This window comes from Phyllobates terribilis, unplaced genomic scaffold, assembly GCF_046119375.1.
Source record: "Phyllobates terribilis strain yellow unplaced genomic scaffold, ASM4611937v1 Scaffold_6__1_contigs__length_29720123, whole genome shotgun sequence".
NCBI lineage: Eukaryota > Metazoa > Chordata > Amphibia > Anura > Dendrobatidae > Phyllobates > Phyllobates terribilis.
The window spans coordinates 22,648,215-22,669,989 of record NW_027362766.1 but is presented as its reverse complement, the minus strand read 5'-3'; the positions used below and the strand labels follow the sequence as shown (position 1 = coordinate 22,669,989).

The following is a 21,775-nucleotide window of genomic DNA, read 5'->3' as shown; positions in this document are numbered from 1 at the left end:
GAGAAGATGACTAGGACCCCAGAGAAGGATTGATGGGTGGGAGTGTGAGATTTTTCTTACCCTGCTGGCAACATCTAACAACATGGCACTGTGTCCAAACAGTGTGGGGGGCTGCTTGTCGTACACCGGAGAGCTCTGCAAACTCTCACATCTCTGCAGGAACTTGGTGATTTCCATCTGAAGCTCAACAGTGTTGATGTGCCTGGAAGACCATGACAAAAGGAAAAGAAAGTCTCATTGCAGTGGTCTCATCATCATCATCATCACACAGGGTTAAAATAAGATAAGTCGATGAATTACGGAGGATCACACCATTCACAATAGACAGATATACAGGTGCGTCTCACAAAATCAGAATATCAAACAGCTAGTTTATTTCAGTTCAATACAAAAAGTGAAACTCCTATATTATATAGAGTCATTACACACAGAGGGATCTATTATATAGAGTCATTACACACAGAGGGATCTATTATATAGAGTCATTACACGCAGAGGGATCTATTATATAGAGTCATTACACACAGAGGGATCTATTATATACAGTCATTACACGCAGAGGGATCTATTATATACAGTCATTACACGCAGAGGGATCTATTATATACAGTCATTACACAGTGATCTATTAAATAGAGTCATTACACACAGAGGGATCTATTATATAGAGTCATTACACACAGAGGGATCTATTATATAGAGTCATTACACACATAGGGATCTATTATATAGAATCATTACACACAGAGGGATCTATTATATAGAGTCATTACACACAGAGGGATCTATTATATAGAATCATTACACACAGAGGGATCTATTATATAGAGTCATTACACACAGAGGGATCTATTATATAGAGTCATTACACACAGAGGGATCTATTATATAGAGTCATTACACACAGAGGGATCTATTATATAGAATCATTACACACAGAGGGATCTATTATATAGAGTCATTACACACAGAGGGATCTATTATATAGAGTCATTACACACAGAGGGATCTATTATATAGAGTCATTACACACAGAGGGATCTATTATATAGAGTCATTACACACAGAGGGATCTATTATATAGAGTCATTACACACAGAGCGATCTATTATATAGAGTCATTACACACAGAGGGATCTATTATATAGAGTCATTACACACAGAGGGATCTATTATATAGAGTCATTACACACAGAGGGATCTATTATATAGAGTCATTACACGCAGAGGGATCTATTATATAGAGTCATTACACACAGAGGGATCTATTATATACAGTCATTACACGCAGAGGGATCTATTATATAGAGTCATTACACAGTGATCTATTAAATAGAGTCATTACACACAGAGGGATCTATTATATAGAGTCATTACACACAGAGGGATCTATTATATAGAGTCATTACACACAGAGGGATCTATTATATAGAGTCATTACACACAGAGGGATCTATTATATAGAGTCATTACACGCAGAGGGATCTATTATATAGAGTCATTACACACATAGGGATCTATTATATAGAATCATTACACACAGAGGGATCTAATATATAGAGTCATTACACACAGAGGGATCTATTATATAGAATCATTACACACAGAGGGATCTATTATATAGAGTCATTACACACAGAGGGATCTATTATATAGAGTCATTACACACAGAGGGATCTATTATATAGAGTCATTACACACAGAGGGATCTATTATATAGAGTCATTACACGCAGAGGGATCTATTATATAGAGTCATTACACACATAGGGATCTATTATATAGAATCATTACACACATAGGGATCTATTATATAGAATCATTACACACAGAGGGATCTATTATATAGAGTCATTACACACAGAGGGATCTATTATATAGAATCATTACACACAGAGGGATCTATTATATAGAGTCATTACACACAGAGGGATCTATTATATAGAGTCATTACACGCAGAGGGATCTATTATATAGAGTCATTACACACATAGGGATCTATTATATAGAATCATTACACACATAGGGATCTATTATATAGATTCATTACACACAGAGGGATCTATTATATAGAGTCATTACACACAGAGGGATCTATTATATAGAATCATTACACACAGAGGGATCTATTATATAGAGTCATTACACACAGAGGGATCTATTATATAGAGTCATTACACACAGAGGGATCTATTATATAGAGTCATTACACACAGAGGGATCTATTATATAGAATCATTACACACAGAGGGATCTATTATATAGAGTCATTACACACAGAGGGATCTATTATATAGAGTCATTACACACAGAGGGATCTATTATATAGAATCATTACACACAGAGGGATCTATTATATAGAGTCATTACACACAGAGGGATCTATTATATAGAGTCATTACACACAGAGCGATCTATTATATAGAGTCATTACACACAGAGGGATCTATTATATAGAGTCATTACACACAGAGGGATCTATTATATAGAGTCATTACACGCAGAGGGATCTATTATATACAGTCATTACACGCAGAGGGATCTATTATATACAGTCATTACACGCAGAGGGATCTATTATATAGAGTCATTACACACAGAGGGATCTATTATATAGAGTCATTACACACAGAGGGATCTATTATATACAGTCATTACACACAGAGGGATCTATTATATACAGTCATTACACACAGAGGGATCTATTATATACAGTCATTACACGCAGAGGGATCTATTATATAGTCATTACACAGAGTGATCTATTATATAGAGTCATTACACACAGAGAGATCTATTATATAGAGTCATTACACACAGAGGGATCTATTATACAGAGTCATTACACACAGAGGGATCTATTATATACAGTCATTACACGCAGAGGGATCTATTATATACAGTCATTACACGCAGAGGGATCTATTATATACAGTCATTACACGCAGAGGGATCTATTATATACAGTCATTACACGCAGAGGGATCTATTATATAGTCATTACACAGAGTGATCTATTATATAGAGTCATTACACACAGAGGGATCTATTATATAGAGTCATTACACGCAGAGGGGTCTATTATATACAGCCATTACACACAGAGTGATCTATTATATAGAGTCATTACACACAGAGGGATCTATTATATAGAGTCATTACACGCAGAGGGGTCTATTATATACAGTCATTACACGCAGAGGGATCTATTATATAGTCATTACACAGAGTGATCTATTATATAGAGTCATTACACACAGAGGGATCTATTATATAGAGTCATTACACGCAGAGGGGTCTATTATATACAGTCATTACACACAGAGTGATCTATTATATAGAGTCATTACACACAGAGGGATCTATTATATAGAGTCACTACACGCAAAGGGATCTATTATATAGAGTCATTACACGCAGAGGGATCTATTATATAGAGTCATTACACACAGAGGGATCTATTATATAGAGTCATTACACACAGAGGGATCTATTATATAGAGTCATTACACACAGAGGGATCTATTATATAGTCATTACACGCAGTGGGATCTATTATATAGAGTCATTACACACAGAGGGATCTATTATATAGTCATTACACACAGAGTGATCTATTATATAGAGTCATTACACACAGAGGGATCTATTATATAGAGTCATTACACGCAGAGGGATCTATTATATAGAGTCATTACACGCAGAGGGATCTATTATATAGAGTCATTACACGCAAAAGGATCTATTATATAGAGTCATTACACACAGAGGGATCTATTATATAGTCATTACACACAGAGGGATCTATTATATAGAGTCATTACACACAGAGGGATCTATTATATAGAGTCATTACACACAGAGGGATCTATTATATAGAGTCATTACACACAGAGGGATCTATTATATAGAGTCATTACACACAGAGGGATCTATTATATAGAGTCATTACACACAGAGGGATCTATTATATAGAGTCATTACACACAGAGGGATCTATTATATAGAGTCATTACACACAGAGGGATCTATTATATAGAGTCATTACACACAGAGGGATCTATTATATAGAGTCATTACACACAGAGGGATCTATTATATAGAGTCATTACACACAGAGGGATCTATTATATAGAGTCATTACACGCAGAGGGATCTATTATATAGAGTCATTACACACAGAGGGATCTATTATATAGAGTCATTACACACAGAGGGATCTATTATATAGAGTCATTACACGCAAAGGGATCTATTATATAGAGTCATTACACGCAGAGGGATCTATTATATAGAGTCATTACACGCAGAGGGATCTATTATATAGTCATTACACGCAGAGGGATCTATTATATAGTCATTACACGCAGAGGGATCTATTATATAGTCATTACACACAGAGGGATCTATTATATAGTCATTACACACAGAGGGATCTATTATATAGAGTCATTACACAGAGGGATCTATTATATAGAGTCATTACACACAGAGGGATCTATTATATAGAGTCATTACACACAGAGGGATCTATTATATAGAGTCATTACACACAGAGGGGTCTATTAGAGTCATTACACACAGAGGGATCTATTATATAGAGTCATTACACGCAGAGGGATCTATTATATAGAGTCATTACAAGCAGAGGGATCTATTATATAGTCATTACACGCAGAGGGATCTATTATATAGAGTCATTACACGCAGAGGGATCTATTATATAGAGTCATTACACGCAGAGGGATCTATTATATAGAGTCGTTACACACAGAGGGATCTATTATATAGAGTCGTTACACACAGAGGGATCTATTATATAGAGTCGTTACACACAGAGGGATCTATTATATAGTCATTACACACAGAGGGATCTATTATATAGAGTCATTACACACAGAGGGATCTATTATATAGAGTCATTACACACAGAGGGATCTATTATATAGAGTCATTACACACAGAGGGATCTATTATATAGAGTCATTACACGCAGAGGGATCTATTATATAGAGTCATTAGACGCAGAGGGATCTATTATATAGAGTCATTACACACATAGGGATCTATTATATAGAATCATTACACACAGAGGGATCTATTATATAGAGTCATTACACACAGAGGGATCTATTATATAGAATCATTACACACAGAGGGATCTATTATATAGAGTCATTACACACAGAGGGATCTATTATATAGAGTCATTACACACAGAGGGATCTATTATATAGTCATTACACACAGAGGGATCTATTATATAGAATCATTACACACAGAGGGATCTATTATATAGAGTCATTACACACAGGGATCTATTATATAGAGTCATTACACACAGAGGGATCTATTATATAGAGTCATTACACACAGAGGGATCTATTATATAGAGTCATTACACACAGAGGGATCTATTATATAGAGTCATTACACAGAGGGATCTATTATATAGAGTCATTACACACAGAGGGATCTATTATATAGAGTCATTACACACAGAGGGATCTATTATATAGAGTCATTACACACAGAGTGATCTATTATATAGAGTCATTACACACAGAGGGATCTATTATATAGAGTCATTACACGCAGAAGGATCTATTATATAGAGTCATTACACGCAGAGGGATCTATTATATAGAGTCATTACACGCAGAGGGATCTATTATATACAGTCATTACACGCAGAGGGATCTATTATATACAGTCATTACACGCAGAGGGATCTATTATATAGAGTCATTACACACAGAGGGATCTATTATATAGAGTCATTACACACAGAGGGATCTATTATATAGAGTCATTACACACAGAGGGATCTATTATATACAGTCATTACACGCAGAGGGATCTATTATATAGTCATTACACAGAGTGATCTATTATATAGAGTCATTACACACAGAGATCTATTATATAGAGTCATTACACACAGAGGGATCTATTATATAGAGTCATTACACACAGAGGGATCTATTATATAGAGTCATTACACGCAGAGGGATCTATTATATACAGTCATTACACGCAGAGGGATCTATTATATACAGTCATTACACGCAGAGGGATCTATTATATAGTCATTACACAGAGTGATCTATTATATAGAGTCATTACACACAGAGGGATCTATTATATAGAGTCATTACACGCAGAGGGGTCTATTATATACAGTCATTACACACAGAGTGATCTATTATATAGAGTCATTACACACAGAGGGATCTATTATATAGAGTCATTACACGCAGAGGGGTCTATTATATACAGTCATTACACGCAGAGGGATCTATTATATAGTCATTACACAGAGTGATCTATTATATAGAGTCATTACACACAGAGGGATCTATTATATAGAGTCATTACACGCAGAGGGGTCTATTATATACAGTCATTACACACAGAGTGATCTATTATATAGAGTCATTACACAGAGGGATCTATTATATAGAGTCATTACACGCAAAGGGATCTATTATATAGAGTCATTACACGCAGAGGGATCTATTATATAGAGTCATTACACACAGAGGGATCTATTATATAGAGTCATTACACACAGAGGGATCTATTATATAGAGTCATTACACACAGAGGGATCTATTATATAGTCATTACACGCAGTGGGATCTATTATATAGAGTCATTACACACAGAGGGATCTATTATATAGAGTCATTACACACAGAGGGATCTATTATATAGAGTCATTACACACAGAGGGATCTATTATATAGAGTCATTACACACAGAGGGATCTATTATATAGAGTCATTACACACAGAGGGATCTATTATATACAGTCATTACACGCAGAGGGATCTATTATATAGTCATTACACAGAGTGATCTATTATATAGAGTCATTACACACAGAGAGATCTATTATATAGAGTCATTACACACAGAGGGATCTATTATATAGAGTCATTACACACAGAGGGTTCTATTATATACAGTCATTACACGCAGAGGGATCTATTATATACAGTCATTACACGCAGAGGGATCTATTATATACAGTCATTACACGCAGAGGGATCTATTATATAGTCATTACACAGAGTGATCTATTATGTAGTGCCGGCGTCCCTGCCCTCTGCTAGGCAGGGACGCTGCTCCTCTCACCGCTCTGCTCCGTGCCCGGCCTCCTCCCCCCGCTCTGCTGTCAGCGCGCGCTCCGTCCCGGCGTCCTCCTCCTGCTCTGCTCTCAGCGCGCGCTCCTTCCCGGCCCCTGTGCTTAGGGCGCGCGCGCTCCCCTCCTCTTAAAGGGGCCGCGCGCGCCGCCCTAAAGAGTCCCCGGCCAATGGCCGGAGGACTTCATCATATATAAGGCACCTCCTCCAAAATGGAGGTGCCCGAGCAATGTTGTTTGCACCTGTGTCTCACCTGTGCTTCAGCCCTCAGGTCCCGTTGCCAGTTTCCTGCCAGTTTCCTGCCAGTACCTGCCAGTTACCTGCCTGATTCCTGCCTGAATACTTGTTACCTGTCTGCCAGTCTGAGGTCCGACGGTCTGCCTTACTACTCCTGTCAGTCTGTCTAAAGGACCAGCCTGCCCGCTCACCTGGGAGCGCATATCAGCTACCTGCCTGCTTGCCTGAGGTCCGACGGTCTGCCTTACTACTCCGGTCAGTCTGTCTATGGACCAGCTTGCCCGCTCACCTGGGAGCGCTTCTCCGTTACCTGCCTGCTTGCCAGCCCGGAGGTCCCGTTGTCACGTGCGGTGACCATCAGCTATTCCAGAGACTCTTGCCCGCTCACCTGGGAGCGCTTCTCCGTTACCTACCTGCCTGCCAGCCCGGAGGTTCCGCCGTCACGTGCCGTGACCACCTGCTATTCCAGAGACTCTCGCTTGCTCACCTGGGAGCACACATCTACCACCTGCCTGCTAGCCTACCCGGAGGCTCTGCCATCACAGGTCGTACCTACCCCTTACCCAGAGACTGCCCTGATCACTTGCCGTAACTCCCTGTCCGTTCACCCAGAGACTGCCACCCGCTCCCTTACAAGGGCCGCCCCCTTGTATAGTAGCTCAGAGGTTCCGCCTCCCGGACCCGTTTCAGTCCGCCTCCCGGACCCGTTACAGTTTGCTCGGGCCATGGAACCCGGTGGCACCCAAGCTCCCTCGCTCTCTGACCTCTGTCTTGAACTGTCCCGTCAGAGGTCCCAACAGGAGGCCATCCTGGGTCACCTGCGGAATGTTAATACTCGCCTGAACACTCTGTCTGATCCACCAACAACCTCCGCCAGTGCCATATCTTGCAATCCGGCGGCTCCGCTGCTCACTAATACTATGGTATCCTACCCCGGACCCCGGCTTTCTGCACCTCCTCGCTTCGGAGGCGACCCCGTCCAGGCTCGGGGCTTCTTGAATCAGTGCACCCTGCATTTTGAACTTTTGTCCTACCAGTTTAACTCCGACCGGGCCAAAATTGCCTTCATCATGTCCCATCTCACCGGGGAGGCCCTGGCCTGGCTGAATCCTCTATGGGAGAGAGGAGACCCCCTGGTGTCCAACTTGCCTGCTTTTCTCACGGCTTTCCGGAAAGTCTTCGACGAACCCGGACGGAAGACCTCATCTGCATCATCGTTGCTACGCCTCCGTCAGGGGAGTCTCACCGTGGGCCAATATGCCATACGGTTCCGTACCCTTGCCTCGGAGCTGGCATGGGATAACGATGCTCTGGTTTCCGTCTTCTGGGAGGGTCTGTCCGGCCGTATTAAAGATGAACTTGCCGGTCGGGACATTCCTACCACTCTCGATGACTTAATAACTCTTGCCACCCGAATTGACCTACGGTTTCAGGAGCGTGCCAAAGAGGTTACCCGTGAGAGAAGGATTCCACGTTTAGCTCCTACTTTCCAGAAACCCGTCATTCCCTCCATCTCTCCCCAGGTACACTCTCCTGAGCCTATGCAGGTCGACCAGACCAAGATGGTCAAAACCCGTCAGGACTCACGCCGTGCCGAGGGGAGCTGCTTCTACTGTGGCAGTAAGGAGCACCGGATCCGTGCCTGCCCGGAGAGGTCGGGAAACGCCTGTGTCTAGGTTCGCTCAGAGAGGTCCACCTAGACAAGAATAAATCCTCTCCATCCCTGCTGTTGTCAGTTTCAATCATCTACGGGGAGAACCGTTATTTCGAACTAGCCCAACTTGACTCTGGAGCAGCCGGGAACCTTATTTCACAGTCCCTGGTTGAGAAATACCGCATCCCCACCAAACCTCTGGCTGTACCCTTGTCTGTCGCTGCCGTGGATGGGGGCCTCTTACCTCGCCCCATTCAACTCATCACCGAATCCATTACCCTGCAGGTGGGAATGCTGCATTCTGAAAGTATCTCCTTTCATGTTCTGCCTGGACTCTCTCACGCCCTCTTGCTAGGTCTGCCCTGGCTCCAGAGACATGCACCCGTGCTAGACTGGCAAACCGGAGAGGTCCTTCGCTGGGGACAAGACTGTCATAAAACCTGCCTGGTTCCCGTCCATCCCGTCCGTCCCTCTCCTACCCCAGCTAATCTACCTGGACTTCCGATTCCTTATTGGTCTTATGCAGATGTCTTTAATAAAAAGGAGGCAGAGACATTACCACCACATAGACCATACGACTGTCCCATCGATCTGCTACCCGGTACTACTCCTCCCCGTGGGCGTATCTATCCTTTATCCGCTGCTGAGACCCGGTCAATGTCCGAATATATTGAGGAGAATCTGGCCAGAGGATTCATCCGGAAATCTACCTCCCCGGCGGGAGCAGGCTTCTTTTCGTCAAAAAGAAGGACGGCTCTCTCCGTCCCTGTATAGACTATAGAGGCCTAAACCTGATCACGGTGAAGAATAAGTACCCCCTTCCGCTCATTCCAGAATTATTTGATCGTCTGAGGGGGGCTAGGATCTTCACCAAACTGGACCTTCGTGGGGCGTACAACCTGGTTCGTATTCGTCAGGGGGATGAATGGAAGACGGCATTCAACACCCGGGACGGCCACTATGAATACCTGGTAATGCCCTTTGGTCTCTGTAACGCTCCTGCCGTCTTTCAAGAGTTGGTCAATGACATCTTCCGGGACCTTCTCTACTCCTGCGTAGTGGTGTACCTGGACGACATCTTGGTCTTCTCTCCGGATCTCCAGACTCACCGGAGGGACGTTCGTCAGGTCCTGCTCAGGCTAAGGCAGAACCATCTCTACGCTAAATTTGAGAAGTGCCTCTTTGAGCAGACCTCGCTTCCGTTTCTGGGCTACATTATCTCTCAGACCGGCCTTCAAATGGATCCTGAGAAACTGTCTGCCATCGAGAAATGGCCCCGACCGGAGGGGTTGAAGGCCATTCAGCGTTTCCTGGGCTTCGCCAACTACTACCGCCTCTTCATACCACACTTCTCTTCCCGGACGGCCCCAATTTCTGCGCTCACCCGTAAAGGTACTAATCCCAAAGAGTGGCCACCCGAAGCAGAGGAGGCCTTTCTTTCCCTTAAACAGGCCTTCTCTTCCGCCCCGGTGCTGCATCGCCCAGATGGCAACAAGCAGTTCTTCCTGGAAGTTGACGCCTCCTCCTCTGGAGCCGGAGCGGTACTTACTCAAAAATCATCTTCCGGGAGGATGGTAACTTGTGGCTTCTTCTCTAAACTCTTCTCCTCCTCTGAGCGCAACTATTCCATAGGAGACCGAGAGTTATTGGCCATCAAACTGGCATTGGAGGAGTGGCGTTACCTGCTCGACGGGGCTCTTCACCCGGTAATAATTTACACTGACCACAAGAACTTGGCTTACCTCCAGCATGCCCAGAGACTTAACCCGCGCCAAGCCCGGTGGTCCTTGTTTTTTGCTCGTTTTGATTTTGTCCTTCATTTTCGCCCGGCTGACAAAAACGTCAAGGCGGATGCCTTGTCTCGATCCTTTCTGGTGTCTGATCTCGAGGAGGATCCGAAACATATCATCGATCCCGCCAGAGTAATGCAGGTGGCTCCCGTGAGTCTAAATCGTCTTCCTCCTGGTAAGACGTTCGTACCAGTACCTGATCGGGAGAAGATTCTACACTGGGGTCATTCGTCTAAACTAGCTGGCCACGCCGGTCAGAAAAAGACCCTCCAGCTTATTACCCGGCACTACTGGTGGCCTAACCTGCACAAGGATGTAATAGACTTTGTTTCTGCCTGTGTGTCCTGCGCCCGCAACAAAGTTCCGAGACACCTGCCGGCCGGCCGCCTCCTACCTCTGCCAGTACCTGCTGCCCCCTGGCAGCATATAGCGATGGACTTCATTACTGATCTGCCCGTCTCTGCCGGTTGTACGGTCATTTGGGTGGTCGCTGACTGCTTCTCCAAGATGGCTCACTTCATTCCACTACCAGGTCTTCCGTCTGCACCCGAGCTGGCTAAAGACTTTATCCGCCACATCTTACGTCTTCATGGCCTGCCCTGTCACATCGTGTCGGATCGTGGGGTACAGTTCACTTCCCGTTTCTGGAGAGCCACTTGTAAATTGCTGGACGTCACCCTGGACTTCTCCTCCGCTTACCACCCACAGTCTAATGGTCAAGTGGAGCGGATCAATCAGAACCTGACCAGTTACCTTCGGCACTTCGTTAATGCCCACCATTCTGACTGGGTGGATCTCCTGCCATGGGCCGAATTCTCGTACAACAATCACGAGAGCGAGTCTTCCTCCAAATCCCCGTTTTTTGTAGTCTACGGTCAGCATCCTCGGATCCCGTTTCCCGTCTCCACCTCGGCGGACAATCCGGCTGCGGAATCTCTTGTTAACAAATTTTCCTCCATATGGGAGAGTACCCGGTCCGCACTCCTTCTGTCATCCGAGCGTATGAAAAGACACGCTGACAAAAAACGTCTGGACCCTCCTCAATTCCGCCCTGGGGATAAAGTCTGGCTCTCGTCCAAATATGTCCGGCTCAAGATCCCTTCCTATAAGTTAGGGCCTCGGTTCATCGGCCCACTGGAGGTCATCAGTCAGATCAACCCGGTGGCCTATAAATTGAAACTCCCGGCCAACTTACGGATCCCTAACTCCTTCCATGTGTCTCTCCTCAAACCTGTGGTACTTAACTCTTTTTCCAAGTCTACAGGTACGCCTCCTGCTCCGGTTTCTGCTGAGGACGAGTTTGAGGTAGAGAACATTCTTGCCACCAAAAGGGTAAGAGGAAAGACCTTTTTCCTGGTAGATTGGAAGGGGTTTGGTCCTGAGGAGAGAACGTGGGAGCCCCGGGAGAACATCCATGCCCCTCTCATCCTAGCTAAATTTCTGTCTGGCCTAAAAAAGGGGGGGCCTAAAGGGGGGGGTACTGTAGTGCCGGCGTCCCTGCCCTCTGCTAGGCAGGGACGCTGCTCCTCTCACCGCTCTGCTCCGTGCCCGGCCTCCTCCCCCCGCTCTGCTGTCAGCGCGCGCTCCGTCCCGGCGTCCTCCTCCTGCTCTGCTCTCAGCGCGCGCTCCTTCCCGGCCCCTGTGCTTAGGGCGCGCGCGCGCGCGCGCTCCCCTCCTCTTAAAGGGGCCGCGCGCGCCGCCCTAAAGAGTCCCCGGCCAATGGCCGGAGGACTTCATCATATATAAGGCACCTCCTCCAAAATGGAGGTGCCCGAGCAATGTTGTTTGCACCTGTGTCTCACCTGTGCTTCAGCCCTCAGGTCCCGTTGCCAGTTTCCTGCCAGTTTCCTGCTAGTTACCTGCCAGTACCTGCCAGTTACCTGCCTGATTCCTGCCTGAATACTTGTTACCTGTCTGCCAGTCTGAGGTCCGACGGTCTGCCTTACTACTCCTGTCAGTCTGTCTAAAGGACCAGCCTGCCCGCTCACCTGGGAGCGCATATCAGCTACCTGCCTGCTTGCCTGAGGTCCGACGGTCTGCCTTACTACTCCGGTCAGTCTGTCTATGGACCAGCTTGCCCGCTCACCTGGGAGCGCTTCTCCGTTACCTGCCTGCTTGCCAGCCCGGAGGTCCCGTTGTCACGTGCGGTGACCATCAGCTATTCCAGAGACTCTTGCCCGCTCACCTGGGAGCGCTTCTCCGTTACCTACCTGCCTGCCAGCCCGGAGGTTCCGCCGTCACGTGCCGTGACCACCTGCTATTCCAGAGACTCTCGCTTGCTCACCTGGGAGCACACATCTACCACCTGCCTGCTAGCCTACCCGGAGGCTCTGCCATCACAGGTCGTACCTACCCCTTACCCAGAGACTGCCCTGATCACTTGCCGTAACTCCCTGTCCGTTCACCCAGAGACTGCCACCCGCTCCCTTACAAGGGCCGCCCCCTTGTATAGTAGCTCAGAGGTTCCGCCTCCCGGACCCGTTTCAGTCCGCCTCCCGGACCCGTTACATATTATATAGAGTCATTACACACAGAGGGATCTATTATATAGAGTCATTACACGCAGAGGGGTCTATTATATACAGTCATTACACACAGAGTGATCTATTATATAGAGTCATTACACACAGAGGGATCTATTATATAGAGTCATTACACGCAGAGGGGTCTATTATATACAGTCATTACACGCAGAGGGATCTATTATATAGTCATTACACAGAGTGATCTATTATATAGAGTCATTACACACAGAGGGATCTATTATATAGAGTCATTACACGCAGAGGGGTCTATTATATACAGTCATTACACACAGAGTGATCTATTATATAGAGTCATTACACACAGAGGGATCTATTATATAGAGTCATTACACGCAAAGGGATCTATTATATAGAGTCATTACACGCAGAGGGATCTATTATATAGAGTCATTACACACAGAGGGATCTATTATATAGAGTCATTACACACAGAGGGATCTATTATATAGAGTCATTACACACAGAGGGATCTATTATATAGTCATTACACGCAGTGGGATCTATTATATAGAGTCATTACACACAGAGGGATCTATTATATAGAGTCATTACACACAGAGGGATCTATTATATAGAGTCATTACACACAGAGGGATCTATTATATAGAGTCATTACACGCAGAGGGATCTATTATATAGAGTCATTACACGCAGAGGGATCTATTATATAGAGTCATTACACGCAAAGGGATCTATTATATAGAGTCATTACACAGAGGGATCTATTATATAGAGTCATTACACGCAAAAGGATCTATTATATAGAGTCATTACACACAGAGGGATCTATTATATAGAGTCATTACACACAGAGGGATCTATTATATAGAGTCATTACACACAGAGGGATCTATTATATAGAGTCATTACACACAGAGGGATCTATTATATAGAGTCATTACACACAGAGGGATCTATTATATAGAGTCATTACACACAGAGGGATCTATTATATAGAGTCATTACACACAGAGGGATCTATTATATAGAGTCATTACACACAGAGGGATCTATTATATAGAGTCATTACACACAGAGGGATCTATTATATAGAGTCATTACACACAGAGGGATCTATTATATAGTCATTACACACAGAGGGATCTATTATATAGAGTCATTACACACAGAGGGATCTATTATATAGAGTCATTACACACAGAGGGATCTATTATATAGAGTCATTACACGCAGAGGGATCTATTATATAGAGTCATTACACGCAGAGGGATCTATTATATAGTCATTACACACAGAGGGATCTATTAGAGTCATTACACGCAGAGGGATCTATTATATAGAGTCATTACACGCAGAGGGATCTATTATATAGAGTCATTACACACAGAGGGATCTATTAGAGTCATTACACACAGAGGGATCTATTAGAGTCATTACACGCAGAGGGATCTATTATATAGAGTCATTACACGCAGAGGGATCTATTATATAGAGTCATTACACGCAGAGGGATCTATTATATAGAGTCATTACACACAGAGGGATCTATTATATAGAGTCATTACACACAGAGGGATCTATTATATAGAGTCATTACACACAGAGGGATCTATTATATAGAGTCATTACACACAGAGGGATCTATTATATAGAGTCATTACACGCAAAGGGATCTATTATATAGAGTCATTACACGCAGAGGGATCTATTATATAGAGTCATTACACGCAGAGGGATCTATTATATAGAGTCATTACACGCAGAGGGATCTATTATATAGTCATTACACACAGAGGGATCTATTATATAGAGTCATTACACACAGAGGGATCTATTATATAGAGTCATTACACACAGAGGGATCTATTATATAGAGTCATTACACACAGAGGGATCTATTATATAGAGTCATTACACACAGAGGGATCTATTAGAGTCATTACACACAGAGGGATCTATTAGAGTCATTACACGCAGAGGGATCTATTATATAGAGTCATTACACGCAGAGGGATCTATTATATAGAGTCATTACACACAGAGGGATCTATTATATAGAGTCATTACACACAGAGGGATCTATTATATAGAGTCATTACACACAGAGGGATCTATTATATAGAGTCATTACACACAGAGGGATCTATTATATAGAGTCATTACACACAGAGGGATCTATTGTATAGAGTCATTACACACAGAGGGATCTATTGTATAGAGTCATTACACACAGAGGGATCTATTGTATAGAGTCATTACACGCAGAGGGATCTATTATATAGAGTCATTACACGCAGAGGGATCTATTATATAGAGTCATTACACACAGAGGGATCTATTATATAGAGTCATTACACACAGAGGCATCTATTATATAGAGTCATTACACAGAGGGATCTATTATATAGAGTCATTACACACAGAGGGATCTATTATATAGAGTCATTACACACAGAGGGATCTATTATATAGAGTCATTACACACAGAGGGATCTATTATATAGAGTCATTACACACAGAGGGATCTATTAGAGTCATTACACACAGAGGGATCTATTAGAGTCATTACACGCAGAGGGATCTATTATATAGAGTCATTACACGCAGAGGGATCTATTATATAGAGTCATTACAAGCAGAGGGATCTATTATATAGTCATTACACGCAGAGGGATCTATTATATAGAGTCATTACACGCAGAGGGATCTATTATATAGAGTCATTACACGCAGAGGGATCTATTATATAGAGTCATTACACGCAGAAGGATCTATTATATAGAGTCATTACATGCAGAGGGATCTATTATATAGAGTCATTACACGCAGAGGGATCTATTATATAGAGTCGTTACACAGAGGGATCTATTATATAGTCGTTACACACAGAGGGATCTATTATATAGTCATTACACACAGAGGGATCTATTATATAGAGTCATTACACACAGAGGGATCTATTATATAGAGTCATTACACACAGAGGGATCTATTAGAGTCATTACACACAGAGGGATCTATTATATAGAGTCATTACACACAGAGGGATCTATTATATAGAGTCATTACACACAGAGGGATCTATTATATAGAGTCATTACACGCAGAGGGATCTATTATATAGAGTCATTACACGCAGAGGGATCTATTATATAGAGTCATTACACACAGAGGGATCTATTATATAGAGTCATTACACGCAGAGGGGTCTATTATATAGAGTCATTACACAGAGGGATCTATTATATAGAGTCATTACACACAGAGGGATCTATTATATAGAGTCATTACACACAGAGGCATCTATTATATAGAGTCATTACACAGAGGGATCTATTATATAGAGTCATTACACGCAGAGGGATCTACTATATAGAGTCATTACACGCAGAGGGATCTATTATATAGAGTCATTACACGCAGAGGGATCTATTATATAGAGTCATTACACACAGAGGGATCTATTATATAGAGTCATTACACGCAGAGGGATCTATTATATAGAGTCATTACACACAGAGGCATCTATTATATAGAGTCATTACACACAGAGGGATCTATTATATAGAGTCATTACACACAGAGGGATCTATTATATAGAGTCATTACACACAGAGGGATCTATTATATAGAGTCAATACACTCAGAGGGATCTATTATATAGAGTCAATACACTCAGAGGGATCTATTATATAGAGTCATTACACACAGAGGGATCTATTATATAGAGTCATTACACACAGAGGGATCTATTATATAGAGTCATTACACACAGAGCGATCTATTATATAGAGTCATTACACACAGAGTGATCTATTATATAGAGTCATTACACACAGAGCGATCTATTCCAAGTGGTTATTTCTGTTAATGTTGATGATTATGGCTTACAGCCAATGAAAACACAAATGTCATTATCTCAGTAAATTAGAATACTTTATAACACCATCTTAAAAAAAGGTTTTTAAAATCTGAAATGTTGGCCTACTGAAATGTATGTTCAGTAAATGCCCTCAATACTTGGTCGGGCTCCTTTTGCATCAATTACTGCATCAATGTGGCAAGGAGGGATCAGCCTGTGGCATGGAGGGATCAACCTGTGGCCCTGTTGAGGGGTTATGGAAGCCCAGGTGGCTTTGATAGCAGCCTTCAGCTCGTCTGCATTGTTGGGTCTGGGGTGTCTCATCTTCCTCTTGACAATACCCCATAGATTCTCTATAATAGATTCTCTATGGGGTTAAGGTCAGGCGAGTTTGCTGCCAATCAAGCACAGTGATACTGTTGTGTGTAAATCAGGTATTGGTACTTTTGGCCGTGTGGACAGGGGCCAAGTCCTGCTGGAGAATGATATTTCCATCTCCATAAAGCTTGTCGGCAGAGGGAAGCATGAAGAGCTGTAAAATGTCCTGGTAGACGGCGGCGCTGACTTTGGTCTTGATAAAACACAGTGGACCTACACCAGCAGATGACATGGCCCCCAAACCATCACTGATTGTGGAGACTTCACACTAGACCTCCAGCAGCTTGGATTGTGGCCTCTCCACTCTTCCTCCAGACTCTAGCACCTTGATTTACAAATGAAATGCGACATTTACTTTCATCTGAAAACACCTTGGACCACTGAGCAACAGTCCAGGTCTTCTTCTCCTTGGCCCAGGTAAGACGCTTCTGACGTTGTCTATTGGTCATGAGCGGCCTGACACAAGGAATGTCACACTTGTAGCCCATGTCCTGGATACGTCTGTGTGTGGTGGCTCTTGAAGCAGTGACTCCAGCAGCAGTCCACTCCTAGTGAAACTCCTCCAAATTTTTGAATGGCCTTTTCTTAACAATCTTGTTCAAGGCTGTGGGTATCCCGGTTTCTTGTGCACCTTTTTCTACCAAACTTTTTCCTTCCACTCAAAGTTCCATTAATATGCTTGGATACAGCACTCTGAACAGCCAGCTTCTTTAGCAATGACCCTTTGTGGCTTAGCCTCTTTGTGTAGTGTGGCAAGGACTGTCTTCTGGACATCTGTCAACTCAGCAGTCTTCCCCATGATTGTGTAGCCTACTGAAACAGACTAAGGGACATTTTTAAACGCTTAGGAAGCCTTTGCAGGTGTTTTTTGTTAATTATTCTAATTTACTGAGATAATGACTTTTGTGTTTTCACTCTTTTTGTAATGACTCTATATAATGAGTTTCACTTTTTGTATTGAAGAACTCTAATAAATTAACTGTTATGCACACGCCCGGGCTAAGCGGCGTGTGCGTGTGATTGTAGTGATTCCACTGGACCGTGCCGGAGAGTGAATGCCTGGAGGGGCGTAACTAGGTATTCACCCGATCCGACCAGGGTCGCACGACGGCATACGACGCCAGTGCACCAAGGAGGAACCGAGCAGAGGGACCAGGTGCTACTCCAGGACAGACCCCGGACACGGCTGTTGACCCACACAGGGGAATACAGGAACAGGCTGGTAGGCTGGCACACAGACTGGAGGGTATAGGCAGGCACGACTGGTATGCAGGCAGGCGGGTATAGGCAAGCACAGCTAGAGTGCAGACAGGGAGGCACTAGCAGGTAGGAACACAGGCGGGATAGGACCCAGTACACACCGGGACTCAGGAACAATACAGGCAGAGGGTTACAGGCAAGCACAGCTAGAGTGCAGACAAGGCTGAGCAGGGAGGACAGAGCTCTGTTCACACGGAACAGACAGGAAGGGAAAGACAGAGCCAGATACTCACACAGTACTTGCAGAGACAACAAGCAGGAGTTAGGTACGAGTTCAGACTCTGCAGAAAAAGGAAGGGAACGGACATAGAGGCAAAACAGGTAAAGGACAGGAGAGAGTTCAGACTGGAACTGAGTGTACGGAGGAGACCGACACTGCAGAGGGATACAGGAGCGGGTCTGGGAATACGGCCCCCAGAGAGGCGGAACGAACAGGCAAGGAGCGTGTTCAGACAGGACAGACCAGACACAGGAGCGGGTCTAGGAAATCGGCCACTAGAAGGCGGAACGAACAGGCAAGGAGCGTGTTCAGACAGGACAGACCAGACACAGGAGTGGGTCTAGGAAATCGGCCACTAAAAGGCGGAACGAACAGGCAAGGAGCGTGTTCAGACAGGACAGACCAGACACAGGAGCGGGTCTAGGAAATCGGCCACTAGAAGGCGAGAGGAACAGGCTAGGAGCGAGTTCAGACAGGTCAGACAAGATACAGGAACGGGTCTAGGTAATCGGCCCCTAGAAGGCAGGAGGAACAGGCTAGGAGCGTGTTCAGACAGGACAGACAAGAGAACACAGAAAGGACTCAGTTCAGACACGGGAACGGATACAAAAAGCAGGAGACAAGAGACGGGACCTGGCACCTTCAGAGTGCAAGCACACACTGAAGGAAACACTATGCTCAGGCAGGGATAGAAGGGAGCTGCTGAGCTATATACCAAGTGACAGACAGCAATAGGCTGAGGACGCACAAGGGGTGTGACCCACAGCAGGTACAAAAGGCAGGAAGTGATCGGGCGCCGCCCTTAAGCAGCAGAAACAGACACAAACAGACAGCATGGAGGGAAGCCAGAGAGACATTCTGGACAGGAGATCAAGTGCGCCCTCTTGCACAGTGGGAGATGGACCACCATGCAAGGACGCCGCCAGGTATGTTACATTAACTTTTTGATGATATTCTAATTTTGTGATAAGCACCTACAGATGATCACATATTACCCCCTCCCATAGTACAAAAAGTTTGGTCACACCTTCTCATTTAAAGATTTTTCTGTATTTTCATGTCTATGAAAATTGTACATTCACACTGAAGGCATCAAAACTATGAATTACCACATGTGGAATTATATACTTAACAAAAAAGTGTGAAACAGCTGAAAATATGTCTTATATTCTAGGTTCTTCAAAGTAGCCACCTTTTGCTTTGATGACTCCTTTGCACACTCTTGGCATTCTCTTGATGAGCTTCAAGAGGTAGTCACCGGAAATGGTCTTCCAACAATCTTGAAGGAGTTCCCAGAGATGCTTAGCACTTGTTGGCCCTTTTGCCTTCACCCTGCGGTCCAGCTCACCCCAAACCATCTCGATTGGGTTCAGGTCTGGTGACTGTGGAGGCCAGGTCATCTGGCGTAGCCCCCCATCACTCTCCCTCTTGGTCAAATAGCCCTTACACAGCCTGGAGGTGTGTTTTGGGTCATTGTCCCGTTGAAAAATAAATGATGGTCCAACTAAACGCAAGCTGGATGGAATAGCATGCTGCTGCAAGATGCTGTGGTAGCCATGCTGGTTCAGTATGCCTTCAATTTTGAATAAATCCCCAATAGTGTCACCAGCAAAGCCCCCCACACCATCACACCTCCTCCTCCATGCTTCACGGTGGGAACCAGGCATGTAGAGTCCATCCGTTCACCTTTTCTGTGTCGCACAAAGACACGGTGGTTGGAACCAAAGATCTCAAATTTGGACTCATCAGACCAAAGCACAGATTTCCACTGGTCTAATGTCCATTCCTTGTGTTCTTTAGCCCAAACAAGTCTCTTCTGCTTGTTGCCTGTCCTTAGCAGTGGTTTCCTAGCAGCTATTTTACCATGAAGGCTTGCTGCATAAAGTCTCCTCTTAACAGTTGTTGTAGAGATGTGTCTGCTGCTAGAACGCTGTGTGGCATTGACCTGGTCTCTAATCTGAGCTGCTGTTAACCTGCGATTTCTGAGGCTGAAGACTCGGATAAACTTATCCTCAGAAGCAGAGGTGACTCTTGGTCTTCCTTTCCTGAGGCGGTCCTCATGTGAGCCAGTTTCTTTGTAGCGCTTGATGGTTTTTGCAACTGCACTTGGGGACACTTTCAAAGACTGCCCAATTTTTCGGACTGATTGACCTTCATTTCTTAAAGTAATGATGGACACTCGTTTTTCTTTACTTAGCTGCTTTTTTCTTGCCACAATACAAATTCTAACAGTCTATTCAGTAGGACTATCAGCTGTGTATCCACCTGACTTCTGCACAACACAACTGATGGTCCCAACCCCATTTATAAGGCAAGAAATCCCACTTATTAAACCTGACAGGGCACACCTGTGAAGTGAAAACCATTTCCGGTGACTACCTCTTGAAGCTCATCAAGAGAATGCCAAGAGTGTGCAAAGCAGTCATCAATGCAAAAAGTGGCTACTTTGAAGAATCTAGAATATAAGACATATTTTCAGTTGTTTCACACTTTTTTGTTAAGTATATAATTCCACATGTGGTAATTCATAGTTTTGATGGCTGCAGTGTGAATGTACAATTTTCATAGTCATGAAAATACAGAAAAATCTTTAAAAGAGGTGTGTCCAAACTTTTGGTCTGTACTGTATATTCCTTCCAGTTACAGCAGTAAGGTGGATCAGATTTTAATAAAATATATTCCTTCCAGTTGCAGCAGTAAGGTGGATCAGATTTTAATAA

At 43.8% G+C, this 21,775-nt stretch overlaps 1 protein-coding gene across 1 annotated transcript in view; it reads right to left on the bottom strand.

Moving 5' to 3' along the window:
* Positions 1–21,775, bottom strand: part of ZFYVE26 (zinc finger FYVE-type containing 26) — a 290,489-nt gene that overhangs the window by 40,505 nt on the left and 228,209 nt on the right. Inside the window, exon 37 of the mRNA XM_073637441.1 lies at positions 61–202. Within this exon, the coding sequence (XP_073493542.1) occupies positions 61–202 (142 nt within the window). The remainder of the gene's footprint in view (positions 1–60; positions 203–21,775) is intronic.